The sequence below is a fragment of the Argiope bruennichi genome, chromosome 7, assembly GCF_947563725.1.
Source record: "Argiope bruennichi chromosome 7, qqArgBrue1.1, whole genome shotgun sequence".
Lineage (NCBI taxonomy): Eukaryota > Metazoa > Arthropoda > Arachnida > Araneae > Araneidae > Argiope > Argiope bruennichi.
This window is the reverse complement of record NC_079157.1, coordinates 110,930,386-110,944,195: the sequence shown is the minus strand read 5'-3', so window position 1 is coordinate 110,944,195 and position 13,810 is coordinate 110,930,386. Positions and strand designations below refer to the sequence as shown.

The 13,810-nt window shown below is 27.6% G+C and overlaps 1 protein-coding gene across 3 annotated transcripts in view; it reads left to right on the top strand.

The window, feature by feature from the left end:
- The window catches only part of LOC129975107 (organic cation transporter protein-like), a 56,618-nt gene that overhangs the window by 25,023 nt on the left and 17,785 nt on the right, over positions 1-13,810 (top strand). The window contains exons 1-2 of one of the 3 annotated variants that reach the window (XM_056088041.1): positions 203-222; positions 11,971-12,259. In XM_056088041.1, coding sequence (XP_055944016.1) covers positions 12,095-12,259 — 165 coding nt within the window. In that variant the 5' untranslated portion in view covers positions 203-222; positions 11,971-12,094. Of the gene's footprint in view, positions 1-202; positions 223-6,974; positions 7,191-11,970; positions 12,260-13,810 lie in introns of those variants that run through there. The other 2 variants (XM_056088039.1, XM_056088040.1) reach the window with 2 other exon arrangements.

Below are 13,810 nucleotides of genomic sequence, written 5' to 3'. Positions count from 1 at the left end.
AATACAATATTATCATTAAAGGAATTTATAGAATGTATTGTTAATGCCTTATCAAAGTGATACTTCTCAACATAAAATGTAATAATTTCATATGCTTTCAGCATCCCCTTTATTTCATTCGAAGATGGTTGGTCTGTTGCGCCTATTACTTTTTCCTCTCCAAACCAAATCTACTCCGCAGCTTTTTGGTGCCACAGACAATGCTGCTTCATAAGATCTTTGGTAATTCTGGGTATGTTTTTCTGCCCATAATCTTGACCACAGAGAAAGGCTCATCTGTTTAAGCTCCACAAGCATTTGCTCAAACCCCTTTGGGTCGCACTCGACAACGCTATCTGGTCGAAATTTCTTCCGCATAGATATAAGAGCTCTTTTCAAACAAGCTCAAATATATTGATGGAAATTAATCCTGCATGTGACGTCGTGGTGCTTTTCGTCGATGGAGTCATTTTTTTTTTTTTACTTGTTATGCGAATTACTCGTTATGTAAGTTGCTCGTTAACCGAGATGACTACTTTTTTACATAAACTATAAAAATTATTCTGCAGTGCACATAAGATTTCAGTGCCAGACGATTCAGTTTTCTGCTTTCGCATAAAAAAACATGCTTGCTTTTAACAAAATAGTGTTTTTGAATTAATGAAAGCTTAATCTTTAAAGTTGGAATTTTTCGGGAACGGACAAAAAATGAGAGCGGAATAATAGCACAAAGAACAAAACGAATTAATGTTTCTGTAATAGCTTGAGTGAGTTATTTGACTATCAAAATTTGAAGTTCAATATAGTTTTTCTGAAGAAGCTATTAAGGGATCAAGTTACATAAAAATATTTCATTGAAAATGTTCGCGAGTAATAATCTTGGCGAACCAGCTGATTTTCAAAGGTGGCTAACACTATTAATGAAGATGAATGTATGTGCAATTTGGCGTTCTACAGTTCAGATTACTTGACTTACGGCTATCAAATTTTGTACATTTATACTTTCAAGGCTGAGTATTTACATCTCGGAGCGATTTGCTTGAAATTTAATTTATAATTCTAACTAATTAAAAGTGAAGCTGAATTTTGGCGCTTTTCTGCAATAATTTTCCAAAATATTGACGAAAAAATATACTTTTTGCATCGTTTGAAAATTTAAAAAATAGCCTTTTTGATGGTATCAACTTAATAGTGGTACGAATTTTGTTAAGTTTTGAGATTTTTTTAAAAAAATATTTTTAAATAATTTTTAACAATATACAATAATGTTGCCCTGAAGTTCAAACCGTTTTCTTCGTTTCATCACCAATCTGATCACATGTTTTATTTCCACTGTTGAAAGTCGAGGAAGAAGATTAAACCGCACATTTATATTTTTAATAGTGCCATGATATCATAGGACTGGTTTCCATTAGAAAAGTTCATAACATAATAAACAGAAATTAAGTAAGACAATTAAAATAAGGTGTTAATGTCTGGAATTTTGACGGACTTATGGAGATGGACTTCTGTCTAAACGATTTCACTTAATTAAAGATAAATTCCCTGCTATCTAGCTTGTCGTTTAAGGCGACTAATATGTTAATAAATATGAAAGTAAAAATTCTGATTTCGAATTAGTTCAAAATTTTTTTCCCTCAATTTTAATATTTGCAAATAATGCGAGTGCACTTTTTGATGAACTATCAAAGTTATTTATAATTATATTTATTATAAAATCAAAAAATATTGTATCAAATTTTGTTTTAAATTGGTGTCATTGAAAAATAATTGAAAAAAAAGGAAGAAGCGATATAAAAGCGAATTTTATGCGAATATGCTGAGGAAATTACAAAAATAAATTGTGACACAATGCTAAAAATAATTCAAATTAACAATTTTACGAAATAAATATATAAACAAGTAAATAAAATGAATTTAAAAGTGACCAAATTTAAAGTTAATATCTTTTACTTTCAAGAAGATATCAACAAGAAAAGAAAAACTTGAATTCGGTTTTGCAAGCGCATTATTTGGTGTTTTTTTACAGCGTAACCAAAACCGGATTATTAAATAAGCATACTTAGGGGCCTGACAAATTTAGAGGGCATCCATCCTAGCTCTCCATGATTATTTTTTGTGGTATTTTGAAAGTCATTTAATTTTACGCTTTCACTTAATTATAGAGGCCGATTCGAATTATTTAAATTAAAATCGAGTAATGTTTAAATTTATTTTAGAATAATATTCCTATTACTATTCTAAATAGTATTAAGTATTACTATTTTAGCAATAAATTTATTAGGAAATATATCACTAAATGTTAGCAAAATAATACTTTAAATTAAATATAAGATACTATAAATTAAAATTAAATATATTGCTGCAAGTTTATATATTTTAATAATGTTCCTATTAACTTTGCATGTTATATAGTATGTTATTTTATAATTCTAGAGCAATTGGTGCTCTTTAATTTTATAAAAAGTTCCATCCTTTTATAGTATTAATTTGATTGTGTTAAGAAGACTTTTTCTTTACTATTTTGCTTAAAGTTACTTTTAAATTTTATTTGTGCATTTTTTATATACCGAAGCTGATTATTTATGTATTAAAACTGATTTTTGATTAAGCATTTTGCAATTTCAGTTTGTCAGAATTCGCTACTTGAAACTACTGCATAAAAATTAAGTTTAATAGATGAAAATATTGAATTTAAAAAATTTGGAAAGAAAAGGAACTCAGGATTTTTATTGGCTTAGGGTCTCTAAAGTGCCTAATCCACTCCTGGGCGCAAGAGCTATATAACTGATTATGCTGAATTACATGAAAGATTAAAATTATGTAAAAGTAGCCAAGCGAATTATTAGTTATTCAGATCCTGGGCACAAGAGACACTTAATGGATTATGCTGAATCACACAAAAAGTTAAAATTATATCAAAGTAGCCGAGGAATTATTAAGTATTCAAGTTCTGCGAGCAGGAGCCGTGTAATTGATTACGTTTAATTACTCGAAAGGTTAAAAATCTATTAAAATAGCCAAATGAATTATTAATTATTCAGGCCCTGGACGCAAAACCCATGTAAGTGATTATGCTGAATTACACAAAAGTTTAAAATTATATCAAATTAACCAAGCGAATTATTAATTATTCAGTTAGATTCTATAATTCCAAGAGAAGCAAAATCTTCTATGACTAGGCAAAAAACAACAAAATCTATAATGCAAAAATAGCGCAACAAAATATTAGCGTTTTTTAATGTTAGTTTAATAACCTTTAACCTTTTCTTTAAAAGATTTACATATAAATTTTTTTCGCAACATTTTATTTGCTAAAGATGATGCACGATGGCCTTGAAGAGTTGATGAGTGTGACGAAAGAATTGCGTGATATCAGTCGAATTGTTTGATAGTAGATGGGCGCGTATCTAAGTTTGGCAGACTTGGATACGTGCGCCTTCATAACACGTGTTATGAAAATATGTCAATATCGAGAAGTAGAAAAAAAATACATTCATATTCATTAAACCCTTCTAAAATCATTTCTATGCGACCAGTGCCCGTTCTTTCTGTTATGTCGGTCCGGCAAAAATACAGATTGTTGCATTTAAACATATATTATGTATTTTAAATAAAAATATATATTTATATTATAAATTCATCAATAATAATAAGGACATATATTTAGAGACAAGCATGTAATAAAATGGCTGCTCAAGTAATGTAAAATAATAGAAATTAATTAAAATGTACATTGCCAACCACACTTTTTTTTAAACATTTTTACTTGCTCATATATGTAGTATAGAGAAAGTATAGTAATTGTCAAAAAAATTCGAACTCGAGTTTCTGACAAATCTCTGAAACCTTCCTGAGTTTGAAAAACACATTTTTGAAAAATGTCTGTCTGTCTGTGAGAAAGATAATTAAAAAAAGCTTTAAGCTAGATGCTTGAAATTTGGTATGCGGTCTTTACACCAATTTGCAGATTTCTATCAAATTTTGAGTCAAATCTGTTCTGAAGAATTTTCGTCTGTCCGGCTGTTCGAATATAAGTTAACACGATAACTGCAAAATGAAGAGAGCTAGATGGATAAAATTCGGTATGCAGATTTAACACCTATAGTGTAGACAGCATACAGATTTCGAGCTAAATCCAACTACGATTTGATTTGGCTGTCTGTCGGTCTGTACTTTCAGAAACATGTAAACGCGATAACTCAAAACTCAATGACTCAAATATGTCTAATTTGGTACAGGAATTTGTGGCTGCAAGCGAAGTTCTGTATCAGATTTTCGTTTGAATCAGTAAGGAAAAACGCGTCTATAAGCGACATTAAGTTAATTGTGAATGAAGTAGTGAAATTAAAATGTATGTGTTATTGGAAATATTAGTAAAATTTTATAAATATTTAATTAGTAATTGTATGTGTTTTAATAAATTTCAGTTACAGAAAAATCTAAAAAGAAATATGTAAGGTCTAAAAAGAGATCCGTACTGTAAAGATCCAAAAAGAAACTAATACATGTTGAGAAGGTCTAAAAGAAAATACAAAAGGAAAGAAATGTTATCTTTAAAGATAAAGTTTTATCTGAATGTCAACTTTTATCAATAACTTACGATATAAATACCTTACAATCAGCGTTTTCTTGAAAATTTTCGATTTTTTTTTTGTTATTTTGTATTAAAATCTACATATTTACGACTTCAAAAATTGTTTGCCTTTGTTTTTTATGGTTGTTAGAAGCAAGGTAATTGACAAAATTATAAACCTAAAGTGAATTTTTAACAATCGAAAGTAACTTATAGATACATTAAAAATGTGTCTAAAAAGCTGTTTTTTCACTTTTAAGCAATGTAAACGTATAATTTACTTTTAAAATATAGAATTAGGACAGATTAATTTGTTTACTATAAGTTTAGGCATTTCTGGCCTACTGATCTAATATCTTTTTTCTAATTTGATGATCTACTTTCTAATTTCGATTGGCAAATAATTCAGATCTTTTATGCTTACTTTATTTAATCAATATTTAATTTTTTTTTCTTCTGAACTCCCTTAATATATTAACATTTTTCTAGTTATCATTATATTTTTACCTTGATAATAACAAAATGTCATTACATTTACCTTACAATCAGTCTCTAAATATTGCAAAGCAAATTTTGTACTTCATGTTTAGCATCTAAGACAGTTTCCCTCAATCAATTCCATAAAAAAGTGACTTACAAAAAAAAAAAAAAAAAGGTTCACAATTTAATGACAGATATACATAATAATTGAAATACTGATTTATAGACTGCATCAGCATTTTGCTGCTACAATAATGAATATAAGTTTAAACAAATACTAGTTTCTAGTTGTAAATATTCCTTTAGTACAGAGTTTGTTTAGCAAAATATGGCATCATTTTGTTGCTCTGATGATGAGCATAAGTTTAAATAAATACTAGTTATTTCTAGCTGTAAATATTCTTTTAGAGAAGATTTCCTTAATTTGATAATTTATATTGTGAACACGAATGCAAATATAAGAAAATTTTCAAGCTTTTTTTAGGAAGAAGAATTGAGACGGAAAAAATTCTTCATATCAAATAGAGCTAAGATATGTTCCAAACACTTTTAGGTCAAATTCTTTCGATTGAGGAAAAAAGTGGGAGGCATTTGGCTGAAGAAAACTGCAGTATCTCCTTTGTTTCCTAGTTCAATTACACCCAAAGTAAAAGAGACAGACGCAACAAGGAAGACAGATACTCAAGACGCAACTGCATCGCTGACTGAAGCTTTATTTCTATAACTAAGAGAATTAAAATATTTACTTAAAAAAATCATTTTTAATTGTTACAAAAAAAAATAGCAAACATAATTAAATCAACAGATTCTTTTATTAGTGATATGAAAAAGAAAACATTATTTTCGAATGAAAATCTCGAAATGGAGAGAAAAAAGGAAACGCTATGCCAGCTCAATATCTGAAAGAAAGTTGCCAAGTTTATTGATATGTCTCAAAAAAGATATTCTAACTTTAAGTTTTAACACAATGAAAGTGACTTATCCTGAATATGCGCGTTCTGAGGAGAAATTAACCAGCTTTCTTCATCTATGCACCAACTCTCGGTATTAGTAGCAATATTAAGGTTTGGCACAAAATTTTAGTTATTAAATTTAGTATGTTGCTTAGGCTTTCTTTTTCGCCTAAATGCGAAGCTGGTGTTGAAATTTCCTCTGCAAATTTCATCCTATTTTTGTCTACAGAATCATCATCAATTAAAATAAATACATTCTGAATTCTACAATGTTTGATTAAAGTTCCTTTCCTGTCATCCTATAGATAATATTACTCTTTGTGTTATATTTATTGGACAGACTTATTGAAATAGAAAATAAATAGGTAATATGATTTTATCGCTATTTATTTAAATTATTGTTTTATTCAATAGAATATTTTTTTAATAACACTTTATCAAAATCTAAATGCCAAGTTATATTCTATTTTATTATTCAGTTAAATTTTTACTATGCTTTCGATAATATTCGCGAAGTTAGAGTTAAAATTTAAAACGCAGTTTGCACAAATATATATTTGTTAATTCAAAATATGATTGCGGTTTTTTAAAGTATGTGTTACGTACTTGCGCACTGAATTATTTAAAAGCTTCATTCATTTATTTAATAAAACTTTAAATAAAATTAAAATATTTTTATTTTTGTCGCTCACAGAAAACACTGAAAAGTATCAATATTAATATTTAATATAAAAAAACTCTGTTATTTTTATATCAATTGCGTTTATTCGATCTGAAAGTATAACTGGTGATGCGATAAGATAACGGCGTATAGGAGTAAAATCATGAGATTAAAAATGACGTCGCCATTCAGAAAAGTTAGCGTGAAAATATGAAGGAATGGTGATGGCAGACGTTTATAGATAGAAAAAATATTAAAAAAAAAAAAAATGTGCTGAAACAGCTGAAGGCCAATAAAACTGTATCGCATTTCTAGCTGCAACTTTGACATTGTATTTTAATAGCGATAAAAGTGGAGTAATCAAATATGGTAGAGGGCAGAGGGAAAATGCTTACGCGCAACTATTTGCGCAGTTTTATCTGGCTGCTTAATATAAACATATTTATACATTCTAGTTAAGTTTTGACAGGGTTAATAAAAAATTCAGCATATCACTCGTTCTTCCTGAAGTAGACCGTAGGCTCCTGAAGATGAAGTGAAGGTATGTTTCTAATATATTGTTTAAATATAAGAAATAATTTTTTTTAAATAACTTTTTTAAATATAGGGTTTTGCCAAATAGTGCCAAAAATATCTAATTTCACATCTTTTTTTCAATCTCTAATCTATGGTAATGAAACGAATTAAAATTATTTCTATACTGCATGACTTATTTTATGCTAGTATATATAGTTTTCAATAGTGCATTCGAAATCTATAAAATAGTAATTGTTTCCAAGATGCATGACTAAAGCCATCGTTGCTCGATTTAGAAATATTATTTATTATACTTTGTTAATAAGTAATAATAATAATTGTTAAAGTTTAGACTCTAATTATTTATTTATATTTTTTACTTTTTCATGTATGAAATACAGAAAAAAACCCATTCAGAGGTTGACAGTTGGGCTACATATCTATTCTTGAGAATATTACCTCGATAATATACGCACGCGAAAAGATAATTTATGCATTATATTGTATGATTTTAACTCCAAACTGATTGTTCTACATCAAGTTTTGAACTAAAATAGTTAGAGGAAGAAATCAATCGTATCATTTAAAATTATAAGGACACTGGGATAGCTAATTTAGTTTATTAATTATCTTTTGTTTATAAGCAACACAATGGCTGTTTCGGGATTGTCATTTTGAACCTTGGTTAGATGACGGGAATGATACCTGAGTCCGCATCTTCTCCCCGCACCAGAAGGAAAGCATTTCACCCTCGACTTCGAAATCAACATTTACGACATATTTGGATTTTAAACTTAGAATCTTTTGATTTCGAATCGAAAGTTAATTGCCAAACGACCATGGCATTAATTGATCATTAAGAACGGATTTTTCAAAAATTTAATTCGATGTTTAATTAAAAAAATAATAACAGAATTTTTGAGTGTTGTCACCATAACGTGAAAGCATATTATCACACAAAAATGATTTTAACACCTTTTTATAGATTTTATAAAATAGCTTTTCAAAGATAAAAATTTTATTTAAATGAAAGCATTTTTTTCTTTAATAATTTTTGAAAAATTAGTTTTGGACAAAAATAGTAACAATGACTTTTATTCTAATGAAATTCCAAACGATATTATTTCTCCTTTGAATCGTTAAGTTACTTTATTTTGCCGCTATTAAAATCGTGGGAAAAAAGGGAAAAAATTCTTACTTTTATTTAAACTTAAAAAAAAGTTTTAAACTGTTCTTTCAATAATATTTTTCATTTTATGAATTTTATTAATTTTAAAGAAATGCGGTATAATGCAATGAAATAGCTTCAAAAATCACTTTTTAAAAATACTTCACCTGGCACTTTTCATTTTGCTTCTAGCAGCATAGTTGACTTTATTTACTTCATGGATTAGTTTCCAATATTTATGAAAACTATGACTTCATAAATATTGGAAAAAACTTATTCATAAAACATATAATCGCGTTTTACTGTAATTTTTTTTAAAGTAAGAGTTTTTATTTATAGGTAAAAAGCAGTATTTTATTAAATTTTCGAAACGTTAAAAGTTGAAAAAAGGCCTTTATAAAAATTCAAAAGTAAGAAGTGATATGACCTTTTTTTTATAGTCTGACCATTTCTGAGCTCTACTGTTCTTTTCTATTAAAAAAAAACAAAACATAAACACATTTAGAATATAGCTTTGTTTTATCCTCAATTTCATGACAGTTTTGCCAATTTTTTGTTGGTAGCCATTCCGGAATACCTTAATTTTAAGCTTTACAGGATTGCAAATAAAATTATTAAATATAGTGTGCTTGTGCGGGAGAAAATTTACTTCTTTCATCTCAACCCCGTCAAATCTTATTTGTTGTAGAATGTATAAAATTCAAATACAAAATTTTAAGTAATGCTATCCTCTACATCACTATCGACATTTTCAAAAATAATACAGCATTTAAATAAATTTCAAATTTTGAGAAATATTGAAAAAAAATATAGATCTATATTGTTAATCTGATAAAAGTTGACTTAATTTTTTTGCTATTGATAGTTTGGTCATTTTTATTTTTATTAAAACTAAAACGAATTTATTTGTTTTCTAATAAAAGACTTTGTACAAGTACAGAAATAAATATTAAAATTCAAGAAAATACACATTTAAAACTAATTTTAAAAAATTCAATAAAAACTATGCATTGTTATAAAACGGAGATCCTCCTATGCTTATAAAATATGCAGGTTTCAAATGCATACATGCACATAGGTGCTTAATTTTTTTTCACTAAAATACATAAAAAGTGTAAAGAAGTACTTAATATTTCCAGCAGTTTCACATTACGCACCCCTTATGCGTAGTTAGATCATACCCGGCACTCCCAACTTCTCTGCGGTGCGGACGATTGTTCTACGAAAGTGAGTTTAATGTGCACCGGTTTCATATTAAGTGGAATCAAATCTCGACGATAGGATAATACAGTTCGGAAAACTTATAACTAGGTTACTACAACCCTCATGCAGGGTTCCAAAATGATACCACGTCACAATTTATTTTCGTTTTTGTCAAAATAGACCTTATGTCTGTTTTAGACTTATGCTGTCTTTTGTATTAAATATTGATTTTTTATGAAAGTTTAGTATTGAATTAAAATGCCTAGTTAGTTAAATTTTAATTTATAAGGTTAAAAACAATATTATTGATTCACATACTGAATACAGGAAAATCAATTAGTAGGCTAAATGTTTAACACAATAATAATAATATTTAAAAAAAAAACTTTTCCAAAACGCATTCTTAAAATTTTATTACTAGGCATTTGCTCACGCTTTAAAAGTATTTTTATTTTCCATCTTATAAAGTATCTTTATGGTATGAAGAATGTCTTTAAATCCATAGTATCTTTATTTATCCATAAGTATCGTATGGTATGAAAAGTATTTTTTCATCCGTAGTATCTTTTATCTATAGAGTATAAGTATCCTTATGGTATGAAAAGTATCTTTACATTCATAGTATATTTATTTATCCATAAAGTATCTTTATGGTGTAAAAAGTATGTTTGTATCCATAGTATCTTTATTTATCTATATTTCTAAAAATGTATCTTCATACATGCATATTTCTAAAAACGAAAATCAATAGCATTTAAGTATATTCACAAAACATTGATTTTTGCTCACGCTTTAAAAGTATTTTTATTCTCCATCTTTATTTATCCATAAAGTATCTTTATGGTATGAAGAATGTCTTTAAATCCATAGCATCTTTATTTATCCATAAGTATCGTTATGGTATGAAAAGTATTTTTTCATCCGTAGTATCTTTTATCTATAGAGTATAAGTATCCTTATGGTATGAAAAGTATCTTTACATTCATAGTATATTTATTTATCCATAAAGTATCTTTATGGTGTAAAAAGTATGTTTGTATCCATAGTATCTTTATTTATCTATATTTCTAAAAATGTATCTTCATACATGCATATTTCTAAAAACGAAAATCAATAGCATTTAAGTATATTCACAAAACATTGATTTTTGCTCACGCTTTAAAAGTATTTTTATTCTCCATCTTTATTTATCCATAAAGTATCTTTATGGTATGAAGAATGTCTTTAAATCCATAGTATCTTTATTTATCCATAAGTATCGTTATGGTATGAAAAGTATTTTTTCATCCGTAGTATCTTTTATCTATAGAGTATAAGTATCCTTATGGTATGAAAAGTATCTTTACATTCATAGTATATTTATTTATCCATAAAGTATCTTTATGGTGTAAAAAGTATGTTTGTATCCATAGTATCTTTATTTATCTATATTTCTAAAAATGTATCTTCATACATGCATATTTCTAAAAACGAAAATCAATAGCATTTAAGTATATTCACAAAACATTGATTTTTGCTCACGCTTTAAAAGTATTTTTATTCTCCATCTTTATTTATCCATAAAGTATCTTTATGGTATGAAGAATGTCTTTAAATCCATAGTATCTTTATTTATCCATAAGTATCGTTATGGTATGAAAAGTATTTTTTCATCCGTAGTATCTTTTATCTATAGAGTATAAGTATCCTTATGGTATGAAAAGTATCTTTACATTCATAGTATATTTATTTATCCATAAAGTATCTTTATGGTGTAAAAAGTATGTTTGCATCCATAGTATCTTTATTTATCTATATTTCTAAAAATGTATCTTCATACATGCATATTTCTAAAAACGAAAATGAATAGCATTTAAGTATATTCACAAAACATTGATTTTTGCTCACGCTTTAAAAGTATTTTTATTCTCCATCTTTATTTATCCATAAAGTATCTTTATGGTATGAAGAGTGTCTTTACATCCATAGTATCTTTATTTATCCATAAAGTATCTATATTATATAAAAAATATCTTTACATCCATAGTATTTTAATTTACCCATATTTCTAAAAAGTATCTTTATTTACGCATATTTTTAAAAACAAAAATGAGTAGAATTTAAGCATACTAGCAGAACACTGATTTTTATATTAAGAAAATGAAACATACCTTTTTCGTACACTAAGCAATATATTTACTTTTCATTGTATAATTCACAGGAATGATCTCGTATCATTTTTGCAATGGAATTGAAAGTCAGAAACGAAGTCATTCATGCTTCAAATGCGAAGTACTTATGCTATAGCTGAAATGAGATTCACAGTCGGAAATTTCTTTGAAACCCGTACTCTACATTGTTCATTGACATGTCAACATTGGAACGAGAATCGACATATTTAAACAAATGTTGCTAGCTTTCTATTAAATTACTCAAAATCTTTTATTTGTTTCAGGTTACTCTATTTTGTTTCTAAATAGCAAATATGATGTCACTGTGTCTTTGACGGCAAATGCGTTAGAATACATTCTAATTATCACTTTTACTGTAACTAAAGACTTTCTGACGTTAACAATGCCATGGCGGTAGCGAAGGACTACACGGATATCATCGGAGGCCATGGGTGGTTTCAGTTCTCAATTTTGATATTCTGCTTCTTCTGTGCTGCTCCTCACTGCATGCACGACTTCTCCATCACATTTTTCGCTCCCAATATTGATTACTGGTGTGCAAGACCCGAAGAGGTAAGATTTTTAAAATGTAGTGCATTTTTTAAATGACTCTAAAATGGCAAAATTTAATTTTAGATCAGACATGTTCAAAAAAAGTTATTATTGCATCAGAAGATGCGGTTTCTAACTCAAAATGACGAGCACTGTTGAGGACTCTTTATGGGTAAACTAAATAAAATAAAAGGATATAACAGATGAAAAAAAAAAAAATGGAATAGAAATTTACATCCCTAAAAATAAGATTTGCATGAATGAAATTGTGCAGCATATACCATCTCAAAATGCAAGTGTAACGAAAACGTAATTACATTTATTCATTAATTGGTAATTTAATTCTGAAAATAAAAGATTTTTATAGCTGAAATTCGCGTACTCCCTTTTACCATTACTGTCAGCTTTCAATTTCTCTAAAAACTGTGAAGTTATTGTTTTCATCAATAAAAGGCTGTGCGCCAAAGATGTAAGGAGTTTGTAAAGAAAAATATAAAAATATAAACCTATAGTAAATGGATAAAAGAAAACGTTTTACATTATTATTAAAACTGAATTTCGTTATTTCATAAAGTTTTAGCTTTCAATACAGAAAAGAGGAGATAATGCCATGTGATGCATCTACTCAACAGAAGAGTGAAAACAGCGATAAATCACCGCTTCGCCCAGAGCTACGAAACTTAGCTCATACATAATTTGGATGGTGAAAATGCACACCTCGGAGGGAGTTTTTAAAATTTTATTAAAATTTAATTAATTAAAATGAAACAAAATTTTAGTGTTTTCCCGCGAAAACTTCCAAAAATATTGCAGCAAATGAAAGATTTTCTACATCATCTTAAAATTAAAAAAATTATCTTTCCAAGGATATCAACGTTTTAAGTTATAAATTAAATTTCTAGTTTTAATGAATTTCTTAAAAATATTGTAACCAAAAGTTTCAATAATTTATTTTCTAGAAGATAAAAATAAAATTAACCTGTAAAAACACATTACGCTTACAATGAAAAAAACTGGCATTTTCCAACGTCTTGCCATCACGCTGACTAAAGACCAGATTAAAAGATTAAGTTAATTCTCCCTGAAATTTAATCTTAGAGAAATGCAATTTTTTAGCATATGCCTATAAGAAATGAAATTAACATGATACATGATATTTTATGGAAAAATAAACGCAATAAAGAAATATCTGTGACTCTTAAAATTCCACATTATTAATTCATTAGTTCTGTATTGTTTAAGGCAAGCATGGTTTAATATACAAACAATATCCACTTTAATCAGGGTTCAATGGCTAATTTCTTAACAGTGAGTAATAAGCATACACATTCAATAAAGAAAATGATCTAAATAAAAATTATTTGTATATTATTAAAATACTAGATGATCCGACAAACGTTGTTCTGGCATATAAATTATTTCTAGTGAATATTTTGGTTGTTAATTAAAAAATAACGAATGTATTGTAAATGTGTGGGGATGGGATCTATGGCAGAAAGAGGAATGGAGTGCTGTAGACGATGATCGACGATAAAAACAAACAAACAAACAAAAAAAAAACACCAATCATTC